Source organism: Erythrolamprus reginae, chromosome 7, assembly GCF_031021105.1.
Source record: "Erythrolamprus reginae isolate rEryReg1 chromosome 7, rEryReg1.hap1, whole genome shotgun sequence".
Classification (NCBI taxonomy): domain Eukaryota; kingdom Metazoa; phylum Chordata; class Lepidosauria; order Squamata; family Dipsadidae; genus Erythrolamprus; species Erythrolamprus reginae.
In genome coordinates, this window is record NC_091956.1 from 30,843,345 (window position 1) to 30,866,656 (window position 23,312).

Here is a 23,312-nt window from a genome sequence, read left to right on the forward strand (position 1 = left end):
CTAGTGTGCCACGGCACACTGGTTGAAAAACACTGCACTAGTGTGTCCCATAAATCTCAAGGAAGATTAATCTCTGATTTTGAAGGGTAGAGTTTAGTGTAATCAAATGCTAAACTCTACAATGCTAATCTCTGTTCTATGGAAAACCGGTGTTTCCTGATTGCTTTGAAAGTATCTCAAGATTCAAGAAAGTGTACATTCAGAGCCATTTAAATTTACTACTAAATTTATTCTTGAATGAAAAAGAGATCTTACAGATACTGACTCAAATGATAACACTAAAACAATTTTTAAAAATTCTTAGATAAAAGTTTTAGATGAGTTTATATAGGCTATAAGTTCACAAGTGGAAAAATATTCAGAGGTCAACGTGATTTTTCATCATGCGTTAGAATCCAAGACCAGGTAATTTGACCACAATATTAATGTGATATTGTCATTGGAATCAGAGAGTAAAACCCTTGTATATCAAAGATCTATCCATTCAGGTTGTTGTTACAAGATAGGTGAAATATTCATTTCCTCCATAAAAATTACAGTGCAGCCACCCAGAAGTAATGTTTTTCCCCCTGAACTGCAAGTTCAGGTCTTCTGAACCAGAAAAGTTCGGTTCTCATAGTGCTGGTAGGGAGTATCTACTCAGTAAGAAAGCAGATGTCAAGATTTCATTTCATTTCATTTTATTGGATTTGTATGCCGCCCCTCTCCGTAGACTCGGGGCGGCTAACAACAGTAATAAAAACAACATGCAACAATCCAATACTAAAAACTAAAAACCCTTATTTTAAAACCAATCATACATACAAACGTACCATACATAAATTGTGGAAGCCGAGGGGGAAAGAATATCTTAATTCCCCCATGCCTGATGACACAGGTGGGTTTTAAGAAGCTTGCGAAAGGCAAGAAGAGTGGGAGCTATTCTAATCTCTGGGGGGAGTTGGTTCCAGAGGGCCGGGGCCGCCACAGAGAAGGCTCTTCCCCTGGGTCCCGCCAAACGACATTGTTTAAGATATTATGTTGTGCCCCAAATAAGCCTTTCCTTGACTATGAAAGTGAGACATGCCAGCTATTTAGCTAGTACTCCAGGTCCCCTTAGGGCAGTGATGGCAAATCTTTTTTTCCTTGGGTGCGAAAGAGCATGTGCGTGCTATCGCACATACACAAGTGCCCACACTCATAATTCAATGCCTAGGGAGGGCAGAAATAGCTTCCCCACCCCCCGGAGGCCCTCTGGAGGCTGGAAACAGCTTGTTTCCCAACTTCTGTTGGGCCCAGTAGGTGAATGTTTCACAGTTGCCAGGCTCCAGAGGCTTCCCTCAAGCCGGGAGAGAGTAAAAATCCCCTCCCCCATCCCCTGGCCTAGAAGCCAAAAATGCCCTCCCAGAACCTCTTTGTGAGTCAAAAATAAGCTGGCCCGACCACATGCATGTTGGAGCTGAGCTAGGGCAACTGCTCGCATGCCAGCAGAAATCGCACCTCAAATCGCACCTCAAACTCTCTCAATGACCTAACCCAAATCGACTTCACTGTAGACCGCATTGAAAAAGCAATCCGAGACCTCAAACCCTCCCTATCAGTCAGACCAGACGGTCTTTGTGCATACTTCCTAAAAAAAGCTTTCTTCTGCTGTAGCTGAACCTCTAAGCATTATCTTCCGAAAATCCTTTAGGACCAGCACACTCCCCAAACTATGGTGGAAAGCATTAGTCATCCCCATCTTCAAAAAAGGAGACCCTTCTCTCATTGATAACTACAGACCAATATCACTATGCTGCGTCTCATGTAAAGTCATGGAATGAATTATAAATCAATCAATTATTCTTCACTTAGAATCTAATAACCTACTGTCCAATAAACAACTTGGATTCAGAAGGAAATTATCCTGCAACCTGCAACTACTTCACTGCAAAAACATATGAGCTACCCATCTAGATCAAGGAAAATCCATCGATGCAATTTATATTGACTTCTGCAAAGCCTTTGATTCAGTGGTCCACGACAAACTACTCCTAAAACTCAAATCCTATGACATCTCAGGATTCCTCCACAACTGGATTACAGCATTCCTGTCAAACAGACAACAAGTTGTCAAAATTGGAAGCGCCATTTCCACCCCCATTCCTTTTAAAAGTGGCATTCCCCAAGGCAGCGAACTAGGACATACTCTTTTCATTCTTTATATCAACGACCTCTGCAATCATATCACAAGCAAGTGTTCTTTTCGCCGATGATGTAAAACTCTTCAATACCATGGACAACACAGCTATTCTCCAAAAAGACCTTGACTTTGTCTCAGATTGGTCTAACACCTGGCAGCTTCAAATATCAACCAACAAATGTTCTGTCCTCCACATCGGCAAAAAGAATTCAAACCTCATATATAAACTGAATAAACAAAATCTCACAGATAACCCCCACACAGTAAAATACCTTGGAATACTAATATCAAATGACTTAAGTCCCAAAGCCCACTGCAACAATATCGCCAAAAAGGCTTCTAGAGTTGTCAGCCTGATCTTACGTAGCTTCTGCTCTGGCAATCTCACACTACTCACCAGAGCTTGCAAAACCTTCGCCGGACCCATCCTCAAATACAGCTCATCTGTTTGGAATGCATATCGCATCTCTGACATCAACACCCTCGAAAATCTCCAAAGATATTTCACCAGAACAGCCCTTTGCTCCTCCACTCGAAACAGAATACCCTACGAAACTAGACTTACAATCCTGGATCTAGAAAGCTGAGAACTATGATGCCTTAAACACGATCTAAGTATTGCCCACAAGATCATATGCTGCAACATCCTGCCTGTCAACAACTACTTCAGCTTCAACCACAACAACACGAGACCACGCAACAAATTCAAACTTAATATTAACTGCTCCAAACTTGACTGTAAAAAACATGACTTTAGCAATCGAACTGTCGAAGCGTGGAACTCATTACTGGACTCTGTAGTGTCAATCCCCAACCCCCCACATTTTTCCCTTAGACTATCCATGATTGACATCTCCAGGTTCTTAAGAGGTCAGTAAGGGGTGTGCATAAGTGCACTAGTGTGCCTTTCCTCCCCTGTCCAACGGTCTCTCCTACATCTCATATATCTTCTCTTCCATTCATATATGTTTTCCTCTATTCTTCATTGACATATTTTATTCTTATATCTTTTCTTCTATCCTTCCTTTGATATATATTACTACATGTCTATTCTCTTTAACCTTCATTGTGTATTGGACAAAATAAATAAATAAATATGGCTCCGTGTGCCACAAGTGGCACCTGTGCCATAGGTTCACCATCACTGCCTTAGGGATTTCTCAAATGCAAGAATGATTAGAACATATATAATAATTTCACAGACTGGTGAGTCTTTACCAAAGTTCAGTAAAATGTTTAGGAAAGGTAAGCTTTCTAATTCAGGGCAAAGCACAAAAATCTTATCATGTTCTCCATTTGCCATTTCAGAGTTAATACTGCAGCTGCCATTAAATGGACATTGTCTCTAATCCTTCCCCACCTCCTCCTATCATTGTTTCATCAGTCCTCTCACCAACACCGTGGCATATATTGGTCTAATGTGGCTTTGTCCTGAGTAGAATTGATAATTATGCACAGTGTTAATCTGGTAATTAAATTTGACAGGATAGCTCTTGGCAGTCCACCATAACAGCTAAAAGTGCTTTCTTGCCTTTGAAGGAATAATCTTCAATGTGCAAGTTTTCTTTTGCTTTCTGAAGGTATTTGTGTCTACCTTTTGAACAGAAGCTAGAACAAAACATTTTAGAGAAGCCCTACGTTGCTCCTACTAATAATCCAAGTAAGCCCATTCTTTTTTTTCATACAGCCATTTGATTAAGCATAAAAGGTCTGCTGTTCTTTTCTTTACCGGTGCTGTGCTCATTCCAGTTTTGGTGTTTTCTCCATACTGTTCTCCTTCATTGGGTAGCAAATTGTTTTCTTTTCCTTTTTAAAAATCTTTCAATTTAAAAAAAATCTCAAAGAAGGGATTGTTCTTAACCAACAGGGTTATGTTGGTTAATTTTATATACATTCTGTGAATTTGAAATCCAGCAGGGTATGGACAGGAACAAGCTACGATCTGGCAACTAACTATAATTTGCTCCTCTCTAGTCTTATTTACACTGGACAGACTGCATCTTCACCAGTATAGTCACACATACCACTTTCCATTCTGTTCCAAGACAGATACCCAGAACTGTTGCTTTCTCTCTTCTCCGCTTAAGCTTTCTTTTCTATAATATGCCAGTTCAATTCTCCAGGACAGATCAGCTAGGTGTACCATGTCCATATTTGGCAGGTAAGCAGCTGGTGAAAGTGCCAAGCATAGAATCACTACCATAAATGTGGGTGCACCTGATATCCTTGTGTCTGATGATCCATTATCTGAAACAGGTATATTTATCTCAAGCAAGATCTGCATCAGGCTGGATGCTAATCAATAGCTGTGTTGTTTGTTTCAAGAGACAAACAGCATAGCTATTTCTTCCACTTTTTCTCAATGTTTCCTCTGAAACTGATTCAGAACTGCAGCTAAAATGTAATTGTTAACACGACAGGAGAAATACATCATTAAATACATAGAAAATAATCATATTCACTGCATTTATGCAATCTAAAGAGATAGATTGGGGAAGCTGGCATGCAATAATATAGTGATAAGTATATATTTTGGGAGTGTATCAGTTGCATGCATACTGTTGGGGTGATTTATACATGGAGATGGTAGTAATGAATGAATGAATGAATGAATGAATGAATGAATGAATGAATGAATGAATGAATAAATAAATAAATAAATAAATAAATTTTCATGCCTGGGCACCTGATTTTTTTTCACAGATGTCACCCAAGACAACTTCACTATTATTTTTATCTTATTTTTTATTTTTTTATTTTATTTTATTGGATTTGTATGCTGCCCTCCTCCGAGGACTCAGGGCGGCTCACAACATATATAAAGAGACAATAGTAAAATCAAATAAATTAATACATAAAAACAATCCATAAAAGTCTACTTTAAAAACTTCCATTACCATTCATTCAACAATCGTACTAAAAACATTCGTTGGTCAGGGAGAAGATCTAGTAACCCCAGGCCTGGTGACATAGATGAGTTTTTAGGCTCTTTCAGAAGGCAAGGAGGGTGGGGGCAGTGTGAATCTCCAGGGGGAGCTGATTCCAGAGGGCCGGGACCCCCACAGAGAAGGCTCTTCCCCTAGGCCTCGCCAGCTGACATTGTTTGGTCAACGGGACCCTAAGGAGACCCACTCTGTGGGACCTCACCAGTCGCTGGGATTTGTTTGGCAGAAGGTAGTCTCGGAGATAGTCTGGTCCATTGGATTGTTACATGCTGGGGTTTTTTGTCACTGTTGTTAACAGCCCCGAGTCTACGGAGAGTGGCAGCATACAAATCCAATAAATAAATAAATAAATTTATCTGAACATATTAAACTTAGAAAATTTCTTATTGAGAAATGAACACGAAATCAAACTATTTGAACTGGATCAGAAACCTATGCTTAACTAACTGGATTATTTAATGCCTTCCAGGTACTGTTGATATTCCATCTTCCCAGCCAGAATGGACAACAGTGAAAGATTTTGAGGACCATAGGCGAGCAAAATCTGGAATGAAATGGAGAGTAGCTCCATCATTTGTATTTGTCTAGTGAACTGTACCCCAGTCTTCTGTCTAACTCCCATTTTTACAAAACCTAGTAAGACCACACCTGCAATCAATTTTGGTCACCATTCTGCAAAAAAAGAATAATATTGAGACTTGAAAAAAGTTCAGAGAAGAAAAACTAAGATGATCAAAGACCTGGAGACTAAACCACATGAAGAACAGTTGCAGGTTTGGGGCCTGGCTAGTTCAAAGAAAAGAAGAATTAGGGGTGACATGATAGCAGTATTCCAGCATTTGAGGGGCTGCCACAAAGAAGAGGGGGGTTAAATTATTCTCCAAAGCCCCAGATGAGAAATAAGGGCTGGAAACTCATAAAGAGAAGCAAGCTGGCATTAAGGAGACACTTCCTAACAGTGAGGACAATTAACCAGTGGAATAGCTTGCCTCCAGAAATCATGGACGTTCCTTCACAGGAGGTTTTTAAGAAGATACCAGACCCATGATGGTGAACCTATGACATGCATGCCACAGGTGGCACGCAGAGCCATATTGAAGGGCATGTGAGGCCTTGCCTTACGTCAGCTCCAGCACACATGTGCTTACTAGCTAGCCAATTTCCAGCCTTGGGGAAGGCCATTTTAGAAACATAGAAACATAGAAGTCTGACGGCAGAAAAAGACCTCCTGGTCCATCTAGTCTGCCCTTATACTATTTTCTGTATTTTATCTTAGGATGGATATATGTTTATCCCAGGCATCTTTAAATTCAGTTACTGTGGATTTATCTACCACGTCTGTTTGTTCCAAGGATCTACTACTCTTTCAGTAAAATAATATTTTCTCATGTTGCTTTTGATCTTTCCCCCAACTAACTTCAGATTGTGTCCCCTTGTTCTTGTGTTCACTTTCCTATTAAAAACACTTCCCTCCTGGACCTTATTTAACCCTTTAATATATTTAAATGTTTCGATCATGTCCCCCCTTTTCCTTCTGTCCTCCAGACTATACAGATTGAGTTCATTAAGTCTTTCCTGATATGTTTTATGCTTAAGACCTTCCACCATTCTTGTAGCCCGTCTTTGGACCCGTTCAATTTTGTCAATATCTTTTTGTAGGTGAGGTCTCCAGAACTGAACATAGTATTCCAAATGTGGTCTCACCAGCATTCTATATAGCAGGATCATAATCTCCCTCTTCCTGCTTGTTATACCTCTAGCTATTCAGCCAAGCATCCTACTTGCTTTCCCTACTGCCTGACTGCACTGTTCACCCATTTTGAGACTGTCAGAAATCACTACCCCTAAATCCTTCTTTTCTGAAGTATTTGCTAACACAGAACTGCCAATACAATACTCAGATTGAGGATTCCTTTTCCCCAAGAGCATTATTTTACATTTGGAAACATTAAACTGCAGTTTCCATTGCTTTCCATTTGCCCTCTGGAGTGCAAAAAACAGCACAACGGGCAAACTGAAAGTCTGTTTTTCTGAACCTCAGTTTGCCTCTTTGGCTGTTTTTTCACTGTCCTTCAGTAAGGACTGTGCACGTGTATGGGGACAGGGGGATTGTGCGCATGCACTGGGGCAGCAGGGTATGTATACATGTGTGGGGTGAGGGAATGGGTGCCATAGTTGGCACGTGGAGCCCTATCTGCTGGCACCCAAGCTTTTGCCCTAGCTCAGCTCCAATATGCATGTGTGTGCTGGCCAGCTGACTTTTGGCTCACACAGAGGCTGTGGGAGGCCGTTTGTGGCTTCCATAGAGCCTCCAGGTGGATGGGGGAGGGCGTTTTTACCCTCCCTCAGCTCCAGGGATGCTTTTGAGCCTGGGGAGGATGAAACAAAAGCCTACTGGGTTCATAAGAAGTTTGGAAATAGGCTGTTTCCTGCCCCCAGAGGGCCACTGAAAGGCGGGGGAAGCTATTTTTGCCCTCCTCGGGCATTGAATTATGGGTTTGGGCACTTGCGCATGCGCGCTAGTGCATTCCCTTGGCCTTTTGGCACCCGAGGGAAAAAAGGTTCGCCATCACTGGACTAGACAGTCACTTGCCTGCAATAAGTATAGGTTCTCCTGCTTGACCTCCAAGTCTTCTATTTCAGCTCTATTCTAAGTCCTTCTGTAATTATGACATTCCGGGTTATTGAGGATGTGTTTGGCCACAGGATGGCGCTCACTCGCAAACCATGACGCCCAGTTTCACCAGCGTTCAAGCAACCACTCCCGAGACGGCATCCCCTCTCTTCTGCCTCTCCGGCCGGAGTCTCCAGACTTCTGATTGATGCCAGCATAGCTAGACGACCGACTTCTAACGGGCAGGCTTCAGGTGACCTGCCCGCGCGGGACTCTTCACCTTCCTCGCCGCCCATATAGCTGACAGCCGGGCGAGAAGGTGGAGTTCATCTTTAAGGTGGGGTGTTGGGGGGGGGGGGGGACGCCTCTCGGTCTCCTGGCTTAAGCTTCAGGATCGGCGGCAGGCGAGCGCCAGCCGGCCTGTCCTGGTCTGCTTTCGATAGGTCCCAGCCGCCTGTTTGTTCCAGCCTCCCGGACGCTTTAAAAAACCAACCGGAGCGGGGAAGGAAAAAGTCAGGTAAGGGTCCTTTTTTTTAATGACTGCGTTTCTCCCTTCGGTCCTGAAATTATGCAGCTTTAGGACACCGTTCCTTTCTATTCTTCCGATGCCAACTGGGGAGAATGAAGTGATTTCCCTAAACTTGACGCGATTTCTATTCCATTCCTTCCTTCCTTTCCTTCTCTCCCACCCAACCTTTCTCCTTACTCTTTCCTGCCTTTCTTTTCTTCTTTCTCTTTATCTCTCTCTCCCCCCTCCCTCCCTCCCTCTCTCTCTCTCTCTCTGTGAGATTAATCTATCGAGGTGCTGATGGTAATAATGATCTGAATTTCCTGGGATTTTCTAACCCAGTTCTTAGCCAGCCGCTGCCCTTCACAGCTTTTGATCACTTCTCCAACGTCCAAACTTCCGATCTAATGAGTAAAAGAAGAGGTTGGGAAGAGACCGATAAGATTGGGAGGAGAGAAAGGGCAAAGAGTGGGGTCGGTAGCTCCGGCCAATTGCTCCCTTTCCTCTCCAAACTCTCCAGTTCAGAGTTCTGGTTTTGGGCAGGTTCCAGGGCAAAGGATTCACTTGGAAGCCGGAGAGAAGCTGCCCAAGGAGCGCTTTTCTCGTACCGAGAAAGAGAGAGTGATCTCTGTTCAGCTTCGTCCGCTTGTAAATCGCGGAAATCACACCGCAGGAGATGGGGGGGGGGGATTTTATCATTAGGTACCCGGCATATCTTTGATCCTTGTGGAAGAACGAGAATAACCCGTTGCCTTACTGCTTTGAGGTCTTGACCTGTTTTCCTGTTTTAAACATTAACCATAGAATAAACCAACATTGCAGAAGATGGGGAGAATTCCTCGGGATGAAGGAACCCAGGAAGAGGTTGGAGTTTCGCCTCTCTAACAAAGAAAGGGTCAGAATAACCAGGTTTCTTCAGGCAGGCTATCATGGGCAGGAGGGAAAAATCAAGTCTAAGTTCCACTTTTGGTCAATGGAGAGAGAAAAGCATGGTCTAAGTTAGTCCCTGAAGCCAAGGAGCATCTGTCATTTGTTTTAAACCCAATTTTCATCATGGGCCAGAGATGGAGTGAAAATGCAAAATATCTGGGTGGCTCCTGATTTTTTGTATGCCAGGTTATAAGACCTGTCTACTCTGACCTTTTTCTTTGTTAGAAAAAAGGAAAGATGACATTTTCACTTCTCCCACTGTTCCTTAAGCATCCACAGATGCTCTGTAATTCTGGTTCATTCCGTGGTTAATGTTTAAAACAGGCCAAGACTTCAATTTTCTATATTGATCTGAAGGAGGCAGATGGGCAGAGAGATGGATGGAGTATGGGTGAGTCTCTGTAAAGTTGCTGTGAGTGAACTATGGAACCAAAGAGGTCTCTAGAAGGGAAAGCATAGGAAGGAAGAGGATGAAAACTTGTGCCTATAACAGTGTACACTACAAAGAAATGAGAATAAGAAAAGAGTTGAAAAACAAATAAAAGAAAATATGAAATCATCACCACAAATGATGGAAACCTAAATGAATTGGGTTGATTCGGAATAGTGAAGCCACAGTACTCTGACAGAGACCAGTAAAAATCCCAGGCTGTAGGCTAGACTGAAAAATCACAACAGCATGTATTGGAAGATCAAAATGGCTTTGCGTGGGTGGTGGTGATGGTATTGCTGCCAAGTAGTATCTAGCTAGATCCATGATGCTACTAATCAATCAGTTTCTACTGTTAGATTTCAGCCACAATATATCCATCTGATGTTCCTAAAGAATGTTGAACTTCAATTTCCGGGATTTCTGGGACTTAAAATCTAATATATTTGGAGCATGACAACTTTGCAACCCTCAGAGTTTCCATGCTATCTTTAATTTATATGCCTGTTAATTCCTATAGATTTGTCCATGCATTCAGGAAATCAGGGGCAATATATTTAAAATTGGTACTTGTCCCAGAAAACGTTCAGTGTAGTTAAGTTGTGCAGTTTAATATACACCAATTTTACTTAGAAATAAATTGCACTGATTAGCTCCTACCAAATTATAAACTTTATTATATCAAACCACAAATAGATAAAATTGTAGCCAAATTCTCAAGCATTCCACATCTCTTCAGGAAATATGTTACAAAAGTGAGGAAGGCAGAGGGTCTTTCAAGGAAAAATAGAGACTTCCATGATATTAATATAATCGGTTTGCAGAAATTTAGAAATTTTAAAAAGATTGTTAGAAGAGAAGATACAGAATTAGATGGAGCAGAGTCCATGTGGCAAATATTCTTCTGGATAGCAATGGGATAACCAGTATCTTCCTCAGAATTCAGTTTTTTAAACAATTGACGGATATTTTATATTTTATTTTCTTGAATCATTTAAAATGTAACACCAATAGTTCATTTTTAAAAAATATTTCTTCACTGTATTTCTTTACTGTGTCATTGACGTAGACAAATATACACAATAGAACAAAAAATACATTGGAACAAGAGAGAATGAAAAGAAAGCAGTATTGGAAGGCTATTTTCCCTTGGAACAAGAGAGAATGAGAAGAAAGCGGTATTGGAAGGCTATTTTCCATTGGGCATTACTGAAAAATATTGGGTGCCCCTTAAATTGCTTAGGAATTATAATCAGAGACATCTGAAGGGCATCCAGTTAGGGTAAGCTAGAACAGGCTTGTACAAATTTCAGGTTGTGCTAGGACTAGATTCAAGTAATAGTTAACTCACCTTATACTTCTGAAAATACATAAAATGTTATGTATTAGCAAAACTGAGATCAGGAATTATTCCCAGGTAAGCATGCACATAATTGCAGAACTAAGCCCTTTCCCCAGTATTTGGTTTGAATTGATTTTTGAATTGGACCATGAATCACTTCCTTCACCTTCTTTCCTGGTACCTTTAATTAAGTGGATTAATTGATAAATTGACCAATGATTGTGATCTTCCTGGGCTGCAGCAGATACAGAAACTCAACCACATCTGCTTGGAAATGGGCATCTGGTTATTAGCAGTTACTATTGGGCTGGTTTAGAAGGGAAAAAAATATGCCTATGGGTATTTGACTTGTACTTGAAATCACTGGTAGAGGCATTTATCCAGATTAGTCCCAGCAGACAATTTAGGAAAAGTTTACTGGATGAAAAGGAGGTAGGGTATAAGCACTGCTAATCAATACTTGCACGTTTCTTGAACTGTATCAATACCATCTGACATAGAACATCCTTTTGGAATTTCCACTGAATTCGGCATAAAGCAGCAATTCTAAGTATAATCCTAAAATGTTTTAAGATAAATGTCTATCTCAGTGATTATACTGGGATAACTTTGAAGGAATAGATTGCCTGTCCTTTTCTTATAGATTGCCTATAAGAATATTAACCTGTTTCTTGTATGGCTTTGATTCCATTGATTGATCAGTTTAGTTTATGTCTATATATGTACACCTGCATTTAAAAAATAAGTTGGTTAAAAGAGAGTGTTAAGCTTGTTTGCTTTTACAGCATGTGAGAATGCAAAGTATTCTAACAAATCATGTTTCTTCCGCATTAAAAGGAGAATGGTTTTTATAATAAACAGCTTTTTATCTGCAATTTAAACACTGGCATGTTTCAAACAATGATTAACTAAGGGAAACTTGTCATCTGACTGAAAGAGTTTCTTGAGTTATCTAATCAAATTACATTTCTCAAGAAACCCTTAATACTGCAGCATTACTTTTAGTGTCAGGGTTCCAAATAGCACCCAAAACCAAGAGTGTGAGGCAAAGCATTCCTCAAAGTTCCAACCTATTAGCAGAGCCTTGTTGGCACATTTGGGAGAAACCTGAATCCGAAGTCCCTGGTGTTTCTCCACCTAATTGAAAGTTCAAGCCTTTGTCCCCACATCCCCAAGTCCATCACATTGACCAATCTCCAACTGCCAATTTGGCAGGATCCACCCATCTCCTTCCGTGCAGGTGCAGGAGGCTGACCTTGACTGTCTAGAAAGGATGACCTTGACTGTCTAGAAAGAATTTGTTATGACTACATACATGCAGCTCTCATGCAGTTCCCCCTCTCAGCTTCCCACAATAAAGAATGCACATATAAAATATGACAAGTCAAAAACCCCAACTAAAATGACTTCAACCTGACATTTAGATTAAGTATGCTGAGCATCATTCTTCCAAACAAAATGGAGAACACTTTGTCTGATGTTGACAATTCCAACAGACCAAACCAGACTTACTGATGAAGGAGGATGCTGAATATCATCTTTCAGCAATGTTTACAGTGCCGTAGCTTGCTGTTTATTTAAAATGAGGAATATAAAGTACTGCTGAAAGTATTCTTGCAGATATCTTGGCAGATATCTTGGCAAAAGATGAATTCAAAAGCTGGAATAATTACAGAGCAAAACCATTTACAATAACTTGCTTGAAGTCAATTGGAAGCCAACGACTTATTACATTATATCAATGAACACTTTTTCAGACTAAATCACCCCCAAAACAATTTCACTTTCAAATAATGTACAACTTTAGAAGATAGTTAATAGTTTAATAGTTTACAAGATTTGTATACTGCCCAACTCCAATGGACTCTGGGCATCTAGAAGAGCAGCAAGAGTCCAGATTACTGGATCAAAGGCAACTCAGTTAAGCATTGACTTCTTCTGTTCTTGGGGTTTTGTTGTTTTGTGTCATTGATGCGAAGTATAAACCCAAAGTTTACTGTACTGTAACTTTGTGTTTATAAATTACAAATGCAGTACACTATTGTATATTATATAAGATTCTTCTCTATCTTTATTTAATTTGTGTAATAAATATTGTTCTGCACTTTCCCCTTTAATTTCTCTATTCTGTTTATTTTTTCCCCCTTAATCTCAGTGACTGACTTTTCCCCAGGTGGCCGATCTGACTGAGATTAAAGAAATCTCAGGGGTTATTTGTGTTTATACTCCTGCTGTTTCTGCATTCCCAGAAGGAATATTAACTAGTAAAACAATTTCCTTGCAGGAACCTTGGGGACAGTGCAATGCTAATGAGGCCAGATATGTTCTTTTCCTCTCTCTGAAGCTTTACTGAGGGAAGAAAAAAATGGCAAAGTTAATAAAAAAGAAACTTAATGCTGAAATGAGATCGCCAAAAAGTCCATAACAGGATCAACAGATTCATCTTCCTCCTCCTTAAGGAGCAGGTTTACAGAGGATTTAGGTCCATGATGGTGAAACTATGGCAAGCGTGCCAGAGGTGGCATGCAGAGCCCTCCCTGTTGGCATGCACGCTGCCACCCAGGTCAGATCTCCATGGCTTTTCTTTCCTGAGCTTCTGTTTCTCTACAAATGATGAAACAGAAGCTCATGGGGGAAAAAAAGATCTTAGCTCTTGCTGCGCTGCCGTTGTTGGGATGCCCTGCCTTCCACCGGCCAGCTGGTCTTCAGGTCTCTGCTGTGCATGTCCACACATGTCTTTGGATGCATGCATGTTGGTGGGTGCATGCACGTGTTTGTGTGTGCACACACACCTTTCAGTTTGGGCATGCGTGTGCATGCAATTTGGGCACTCATTGTCTAAAAGGTTCACCATCAATGCTTTAGGTCAGTGATGGTGAACCTTTTTTTCCTCGGGTGCCAAAAAAGCGTAGGTGTGCACTATCAAACCTGCGTGAGTAGCCACACCCAAAATTCAATGCTAGGAGAGGGCAAAAACAGCTTCCCCCGCCCCCTGGAGGTCCTCTGGAGGCTGAAAACAGCCTGTTTTTCAACTTCTGCTGAACCCAGTAGGCTCGTGTTTCACCCTCCCCAGGCGCCAATGGCTTTTCTGGAGCTTGGGGAGAGTAAAAATGCCCTGGCCATCCCCCCAAGGCTCTCTGGAAGCCAAAAATGCCCTCACAGAGCTTCTGTGCGAGGCAAAAATCAGCTAGCCAGCACACAAATGCATGTTGCAGCTGAATTAGGGCAACGGCTTACGTGCCAGCAGATAGGGTTCCATGTGCAACCTCTGGCACTTGTGCCATAGGTTCGCCATCACTGCTTTAGGTTATTCCCACCAGATTTGGGAAAATGTATCTATTTGTAGTTGAAAAGTTAGAATTCAGGCTACAGAATTCACAATTGATATTTAACAGTAACAGAGTTGGTATGGACCTTGGAGGTCATCTAGTCCAATCCCCTGCTCATGCAGGAGACCTATATTGGAGATCTGAACCACCAACTTTTCTTATTGACAAGCTCAGTGCCAACTAGCCAGGCTAGGTGCTATTAATATATGCATATACCGTATGTATTAAATGATATTGGCAGAGTTGGGCTGCTAAGGTGGAATGGTGACGTGTGCTTGTCCCTGTGGCTCTGAGTGCTAGCGGAGTCCAGCACAATTATGCTACTGCATCTGGGTAGAAAAATTGCGCACGGACACATAGATGCGCCCATGTCTTTGCGTGGTTTTGCTACCTGCCCAGGTGCAGTAGCATAATTGCACTGGACTCCGCTAGCACTCAGAGCCATGGGGGCGAGCACACATCTCTGTTCCACCTTAGCAGGCCACCTCTGGATATTGGCATATCATTCAATGCATACATGCAATTATTGTTCCATTTACTAACTTAGATTTGCAGACCTGGTGCTCCACGAGCCAAATATAGTATGCAAGGGAGGTGGGGAAGGTTTACTTTTTAGTGGCTACAGCATGTAGCTGATTTCTGATCAACCTGTATAACAACACAATTTATTGCCATTCTTCAGAACCCAATTTTTAAAGTTTTCAAATTTATAAAGATAAGGTTACGACTTCTCCTCAAGGTAAATGCCAACAGAAATAGAGCAGTAATGGAATAGCTATGAAAGGATAAGCTGTAACCTTCCTTCCATATATCTCAATGTAGCAGGGAAAAGTCAAGATTTATACTCACATAACATGTTGAATCAGGTACACTCTGTGAATTCGAAAAAGCTAGATTAGTTCTATTTCACATAACCTCAAAGTATTTTTTTAAAATCTGAAAATATGTAATAAAGATGAAAATATATCATGCATCTCTCTCTCTCTCCCTGAAAAACAAAAGTAAATCACAACTTTATTTTGTTCAAAGTTAAGAACTTCAGTCAGAACTGAAGAAGCTTCTTGGATGAGAACTGAAACATCTTTTAAGGGCAAATGAAGTCCAGTTGCCTTTTGAAAAAGCATGTTTGGGTTTCTATGGATAAGTGTTCTCACAGAAACAAACTGAAGTGCCAATCTGCCCAGAGAAATTCTGAAGTAAATGGTTTCATTATTTAAAGTTTCTTGAATTTGGAATGGTACAGAACCCATGATTTCAGATGTAACTGTAGGACATGTATATCCAGTAATGGGCAGCCATAACTTTTACTGCCGCAGTGGGTGTGGTTTATTTTTGTGGGTGTGGCTTAGTGGCCATATGACTGGGTGGGAGTGGCTTGACAGCCATGTGATCAGGTAGGAGTGGCCTGAACGATCATCATCGTTCAAGTGAACTGTTAAATCCTGAAGTTACAACCTTACCAGTGTTGTTCTCTGGGGTGACAATTTGCTTCACATTTCCCATGCTCTCCTTTCTGGGTTGCCCCACCACCACAGGCTGGGTAGATAGGCAAATGGGTGCTGCCAGAAGCATAAATGCTGCCAGCGCCGCTTCCACCCACACCTTCTGCTTGCACCTCAGGTGGGAGGTGACCGCATGAGGCTAGAGGGGAGCTGGGCAGGAGAGAGGGAAGCTCATCCAAGGCCAGAAAGGAGGAAAGAGGGGAAAAAGCAAGGAGTGCAGCAGCAGCAGGGAAGAAAAGGAGAGCTGAGCCCTGACCCGTAATCCAGGAAGTGACAGCTGCTGATCAGTTGGAGCTGCACACGCATCTTCATTTCCACCGGTGGAACTGTGTTCCACCACATCCTGCCTGCTGTGCACCCTGAGGCTATCTACCAAATAATCATATAGCTTGTCGGGGCAGATTCCTGTTTTCACCACTACCAGTGCACTGTGCTCACAGCTTCGGGTATCTTGTGTGCATGCATGTCCAAGTGCCTTTTTACTTCTGTGCATGCATGGACAATCAATATGATTATTTGGTAGATAGCTTCTGTGCATGTGCAGTAGAAAAAAATAGCTTCTGCGCATAAACAGAAACAAAAAAAAATCACCAAAATCTCTTGTGTGCACATCCCCTTACAAAATTTGCTTGGGCACGTGCAGAACACCCAAAGCTGCATGCAGAACTCAACCTTTACTACCGGTGCAGCATCCTTGACTGTTCTGGTAGGAAACCGCTATTGTTGATTGTTAACTATTGTTTATTTGCATGAAAAGCCAATGCAGAATGCAGTTTCATGTATACGCACAAAACATCTCTGACTCTAACAGCAGAAATGTTTCCTGCCCTTGTCTTAAAGGTGGGGTGTCAAATTTAATTTCATTGAGGGACACATCAGAGTTGTGTTTGACCTCAGGGGGTTGGGGTGGGCATGGCCAAGGTGGACATAGCCAGCTCAATGGCTCATGTCAGGGGCAGGATTTCCCTTAGACCCTCACTAACTCTCATTATATCCTTCCTTCCTTCTTTTTCTTTCCATCTTCCTTCTTCCTTCCTCCTTTCCTTTTTTTTCCTTGCTTGCTCTCTTCCCATCTTTTCTTCTTTTTTTATATTTCCTCTTTTCCTTTCTCCTTTCCTGTCTCTTTTTGCATGCCCAAATGCAAAAGGGGAAAAATTTCTCTTTTTATTTTGACTTTAGTTTGTTTTGCTAGCCCTCTGCCAGCGAAAACAGAGTGGCGGGGGGGCATATGGAGCCCCCAGACTCTATTTTGGGCTGAGAGAGGCTCCTGCAGCCTCTGCCAGTGAAAATGGAGCTCTATTTTTGTAGGCTCTAATGCTAAGAAATTTGGAAGGAAAGAGAAGAAGACGACCAGTTTCAAGCTGGATAGACTCAATTACAGGGGCAATGGACGAACTGCTGGAACACCTGAAAGAACAGCTTAGTGGTCAATAGAGAAAATCCATCTATATGATTTCTAAGAGACAACAATGGTGGCAGATACTCCATCAAACACAACCTTTCAGCATCTAATTTCCTCTATCTTCAAATGTTCAGTGCTGGGCAATTATGTTTTTGACAGGATCCAGAAACACTTCCTGCATTCTAAATTTAATGTTATATGATGGTCATTTTAGGAGCTCATCCTCAAAAGGTGGAACAAATGGTTTTAAGGGTTTTAAACTAAGCATATTACATTTGTTGCATTCCAGAAGGTAAATGGTTCAATCATGCCATAGCAATGTAGTACAACAATATTCAGGTGAGCACGAAAGGGAAGGTTTGACTTATTTTCAGGCTCCCATGGAAGTCTGAAAATGGCCAGACAGCTTTAATAGTGAGCAGAAACATGTTGTACTCAGGGGTTTGAAGCACTTCGACCAAATCATTTTTGCAGCTCAGACCTAAAATGCAAGGTGTATTTCAAAATGAAGTAGAAATAAATATCATCATTAAAATGCAGGTTTTTCATGTATTTGTAACCTATCTAGGAACTGCAGTGATTTTTCTTCTTTCTTTCTTTCTTTCTTTCTTTCTTTCTTTCTTTCTTTCTTTCTTTCTTTCTTTTCTTACAATTTACTAATGGTATCTTTTGTCAAACCAGAGGACTATTTTATATAATTTAATGGGATTTAACCCAATTATTACATTATTACAAAGTAATTTAGGATAATATTTTTTAATTCAATTGCTCAGCACAAGGCAGGGCTCCGTTTCATTTCTTTCTTTCATACAAGGAGATTCCAAAGGCCAGAAAGAAAAGCAGAAAATTGTGCCTCACCATCATTTAGAATTTTACTTGCCTTCAGCTGTTCCCTGATATAAATGCCAAAGAATAAATCAAAAGGATAAAGTTAGATTTTTTTAAAAACAATAAAATGCCATAAATAATTCATAAAAGCCACACTCAGCAGCAGGTGTAGGCAGCACTGTTGTAGATCTGGAGGTAAAAAAAAACAACTCCTGGGGGTATAGAAGCCTGAATATAGCATCTGTCCGAAGTTCCTTAAAGGAAGCAGCGCTTTTCCTGGGATCTTGGGAAAAGATATGTTTAATTTGCTAAGTTGCTGGCAGCTGCTACTGCACACCTCAGAGCATTTTTAAATACTGCAGCATCCGATCTGACTAAATTCACGGAATTTCTCAATCTTCACATCCTGTTGATAGGGACAAGTTCCCTGACGATGAGCTCTGGTACAAGACCAACAGCTTGGAAAAACCAGAGGTGGGCTACTGTCCGAATGGGGGGAACTCATGGGGGTAGCGAAAATGGAGCTCCACCCCAGAACACCCAATTTGCACTGAAAGATATTGAAAGAAAATGCAGGGCGTCCTACATAAGCCACGTGTGTAGTAAAAATGTTGGTAGCCCTTCACTGGAAAAAACACACCTCTGGTCCCTCAGATTGACTCAGATTGGGACCTAAAACATTATCCTGGGACTTGTATATTTGCCTTCATTCACTTTTAATTCCTCTTTGCTTCCCATTCCCAAGTGTTGCATAATGCTACAGTGCAACAGAGTAATAGCATAGCACTGTTATTTTTCTGTTTTGTTGATCTAACTTTCCTCATTCCCATTCAATGCAAACCTTTGCTTCCCGTGTTGTAATAGCCGCTCCGAGTCTTCGGAGAGGGGCGGCATACAAATCTAATAAATAATAATAATAATAATAATAATAATAATAATAATAATAATAATAATAAGACTGAACATTCTTATGGAGTATCAGAATGGGGAGAGTTGTCTACTAGCTATGCAGATTAGCAGAGTTGGAACAGACCTTGCAAGTAATCTAGTCCTGTGATGGCAAACCTATGGCATGTGTGCCACAGGTGCAGTGAAGGGCTACCAAAGGTTTTACTACAACACTGTGGGCATGGCTTATTTATTTATTTATTTATTTATTTATTTATTTATTTATTTATTTATTTATTTATTCATTCATTCATTCATTCATCCATCCATCCATTCATTCATTCATTTATTTATTTATTTTATCCAATACACAATGAGGGTTTTAGTGGGTATATATCAATACACACATAGTAAAATACATGATGAAGGTTATAGAGGAGATACTTATAGTAAAATATATCTAAGAAATAATAGAAAAGAAGATATAGGAATAGAATATATCAATGAAAGAATAGAAGAAGAGATATAGGAATAGAAGAAAGGTATAGGAGATATAGTAGAGCAATAGGACAGGGGACGGAAGGCACTCTAGTGCACTTGTACTCGCCCCTTACTAACCTCTTAAGAATCTGGATAGGTCAACCGTAGATAATCTAAGGGTAAAGTGTTGGGGGTTTGGGGATGACACTATGGAGTCCGGTAATGAGTTCCACGCTTCGACAACTCGGTTACTGAAGTCATATTTTTTACAGTCAAGTTTGGAGCGGTTAATATTAAGTTCAAATCTGTTGTGTGCTCTTGTGTTGTTGTGGTTGAAGCTGAAGTAGTCGCCGACAGGCAGGACGTTGCAGCATATGATCTTGTGGGCAATACTTAGATCTTGTTTAAGGCATCTTAGTTCTAAACTTTCTTATGCAGGATGCCTTGCATTATCTTTCAACATCTTTCATTGAAAATTGGGTGCTCTGGGGTGGAGCTCCATTTTCGCTACCTCACTGCATTCCCCCTGTCCGGGCAGTAGCCCACCCCTGCACAGGTGGAATGCGTAGTCATATCGGAAGACATGCGAGGCATTGTCGTATGTCAGCTCCAGCATGCCTGCACGTGCTGGGCAGCTGATTTTTGGCCTTAGTGAAGACCATTTAGCCCTTGACACAAATGGCATTGAGCTGGCCATGCCCACCTCCTCGTCCCGTTCCTCTGAGGTTAAAACACAACTCTGATGTGGCTTTCATTGAAATAGAGTTTGACACTCCTGAGCTAGGCTATTGTTTGAAAATCCTAAGAGATTTGCTGCTGTTGAATCTTAGTCTGGTAACACTTTCTAACTTTAGGCAAAATGAATTTTAATTAAGTACAATAACAATATGCCTTTTGTCTAGATGCTTTAGGGAGAACAGCGTGGGTTGGTGCATCAGGTGGAGTGCTGTACTGCAGGTCACTGAAGCTGACTGTAGATCTGTAGGTCAGCGGTTCAAGTCTCATCACCGGCTCAAGGTTGACTCAGCCTTCCATCCTTCCGAGGTGGGTAAAATGAGGACCTAGATTGTGGGGGCAATATGCTGTCTCTGTTAAAAAGCGCTATTGCACTTTGCTAAAAAGTGCTATTACAGGTTGTAAGCCGTCCTCAATCTAAGGAGAAGGGCGGCATAAAAATTGAATAAATAAATAAAATAAATAAATTTATTTGATGAAAATTAATACCTTAATCCTATAGTTTGTTCATGATGTTAATTCAGCTATTGTTCTTGGTGTTACTACTCTTTCATAACCGAAAATAATGACATATTGATATCAACAAAATACTCTATGGGCAGTCTTCTGAGTAAATACCTACAGAAATCTTTTTTGGCATAATTTTATTTTATTTTATTTTAAATATCTTTATTAAATATTTACATTTAAAACAACAGAAACAAAGACAAAAAATAAACATACGAACAAAAACATGACATACAAGAGCATACTGATTTATAATATATAGATTACTTTGGTATCAGAACGTAAGCATCTAGCACTTAACATACTGTATATGCCAGCTATTCTGCTGAGCCTTGTTCCTTACTATTTCATTTTCTTTTGGTATAATTTTAAAACACTAACATGTGAACATTCCACTTTTTTACAGATCCTTCAAGATTATCAACGGCATGAACATTTCTGTTGCACCTTTTGTTGGTCACCTGTGGTTTGTGTAATGAGAAGGAAAAAAAATCGACTTCTGGAGAGAAGCCTACAGAACAGCTTATTAGTCTGTTGTTCAGACTTATTAGTCTGTTGCTTAGAGTGAGATAGAGAAGAATCCAATATGAATACATCACTTCTCTCCTTCATAGGAAACAATTCTATTCAAAATGTCTCCAATAAGCCTTCTGGTCTCTTACATTTCCAGGACATTGACTGTCAGGTGCCTTTGGCAATGGTATTCACCTTGGCCTTGGCTTATGGAATTGTTATCCTTCTGGGCATTTCTGGAAATCTGGCGTTAATTATTATAATCTTGAAGCAAAAGGAAATGCACAATGTGACCAACATTCTCATTGTTAATCTGTCCTTTTCAGACCTCCTAATAACTATAATGTGTCTTCCTTTCACATTTGTATATACTCTGATGGACCATTGGGTCTTTGGGGAGACTATGTGCAAACTTAATCCTTTTGTGCAGTGTGTCTCTGTTACAGTCTCCATTTTTTCCCTGGTCCTCATAGCTATTGAACGCCATCAGTTGATTATCAACCCTCGTGGCTGGAGGCCTAATAACAGACATGCCTATGTTGGAATTGCCACCATCTGGACCCTAGCAATAGCCTCGTCTTTGCCTTTCCTAATATACCATATTTTAACCGACGAACCTTTCGCTAATATTACCATAGAGGACTACAAGGGAAAATATGTATGCTTGGATTCCTTTCCATGGGAGTCAGCCAGACTGTCCTACACTACTATTCTCTTGGTGATACAATACTTTGGGCCCCTTTGTTTTATATTTATTTGCTACTTAAAGGTAAGGAAGAGGGTTTTTTGTCACATATCTTGCTCATTCTTTGTTCTTATCAAAATTGCACCCGTAGGATATGGTTCAGTAATGGGCAGCCAAAATGTTTACTGTCACCTTGTGGGTGTGGTTTACTTTGTGGGTGTGGCTTGATGGTCATGTGACTGGGTAGGAGTAGCTTGCCAGCCATGTGACCAGGTGGGAGTGGCTTGAATGATCATCATCGTTCAAGTGAACTGTTAAGTCCTTGACTTAAAACCTCATCAACTCCTGCCGGTGCTGGTCTCCCTGCTGCTTTCCGAGAAGGAAGTGGAGGATGGGAGGGTGGGATGGTCAGCTGGAGCTGGGCACACAGCTTCATTTATGTTGTGAGCCACCCCGAGTCCTTGGAGAGGGGTGGCATACAAATCCAATAAATAATTAAATAAATTTCCACTAGTGGAATGGTGTTCCACCCCATCCCATATGGCTTACATTGTTGATACTGAATTCTTATTTTCCACAGATCTATATTCGCTTAAAAAGAAGATGCAACATGGTAGACAAGATGAGGGATAATAAATACCGGTCTACTGAGACAAAAAGGATCAATGTTATGCTGATCTCGATTGTGGTGGCCTTTGCCGTATGCTGGCTGCCACTCACCATCTTCAACACCGTCTTTGACTGGAATCACGAAATTCTCCCTGAAGCCTGCAGCCATAACCTGCTCTTTTTAATCTGTCACCTTACAGCTATGATCTCCACCTGTGTGAATCCTATCTTCTACGGATTCCTCAACAAAAACTTTCAACGGGATCTACAAATTTTCTTTCGTTTCTGTGATTTCCACACCAAAGTCGATGACTATGAAACAATAGCCATGTCTACAATGCACACAGATATTTCAAAGACTTCTCTGAAGCAAGCCAGCCCTCTCATTTTTAAAAGAATTAATGACAATGCTGAAGAAAAAATATAGCTGCTGCTGTGTCATAACTGACATGGCTTCATGAACAAACACCAGATTTTAAAGAGGCTTATTTTTGTTCCACCAACTCTGAATTGTCACTTTCATGTGTCTGCAGTTGCTTCAATATTTTTGTTGCATGTTTGCTATTTTTAAATGAAGAGTTATTTCTAATATTATAGAGTATATTGAAACTTTTGCTGCTTGAAGTGGAATTTCTTTTTTTTCTTCTATTTGTGCTTTCATATATTTCTCTATCAATTTATTATAATATTTAAGAGTATTCTTTTTACGGGAGATTTTGTTTATACATTACACACACACACACACACTTATACATACATTCACACACACATACCGAGAGAGAGATAGATAGATAGATAGATAGATAGATAGATAGATAGATAGAGACAGAGAGAGAAAGAGAGAGAGAGAGAGAGAGAGAGAGAGAGAGAGCGCACAATATATGCTATTAATACTTTTTTCCCA

The 23,312-nt window shown here is 40.8% G+C and overlaps 1 protein-coding gene across 5 annotated transcripts; it reads left to right on the top strand.

Moving 5' to 3' along the window:
- Positions 1 to 7,870: 7,870 nt before the first annotated feature.
- NPY1R (neuropeptide Y receptor Y1) lies at positions 7,871 to 23,001 on the top strand. 5 transcript variants are annotated; one of them, XM_070756577.1, is made up of 5 exons: positions 7,871 to 8,039; positions 8,164 to 8,237; positions 20,262 to 20,403; positions 21,008 to 21,883; positions 22,380 to 23,001. In XM_070756577.1, exons 4-5 carry the CDS (start codon positions 21,188 to 21,190, stop codon positions 22,833 to 22,835), a joined length of 1,152 nt encoding a protein of 383 aa, XP_070612678.1. In that variant the 5' UTR covers positions 7,871 to 8,039; positions 8,164 to 8,237; positions 20,262 to 20,403; positions 21,008 to 21,187; the 3' UTR covers positions 22,836 to 23,001. The 5 variants fall into 5 exon arrangements, with proteins under 5 accessions (XP_070612678.1, XP_070612679.1, XP_070612683.1 ...); XM_070756578.1 differs by lacking the exon at positions 7,871 to 8,039 and having other exon boundaries at positions 8,093 to 8,237; XM_070756581.1 differs by lacking the exons at positions 7,871 to 8,039; positions 8,164 to 8,237 and adding an exon at positions 9,540 to 9,549.
- Positions 23,002 to 23,312: the final 311 nt, after the last annotated feature.

Excerpts from the sequence above, each read along its gene's own strand:
- NPY1R (XM_070756577.1), top strand. The coding sequence starts at position 21,188 with ATGAATACATCACTTCTCTCCTTCATAGGAAACAATTCTATTCAAAAT. Across the intron at positions 21,884-22,379 it reads TATTTATTTGCTACTTAAAG|ATCTATATTCGCTTAAAAAG; the intron begins GTAAGGAAGAGG and ends TATTTTCCACAG.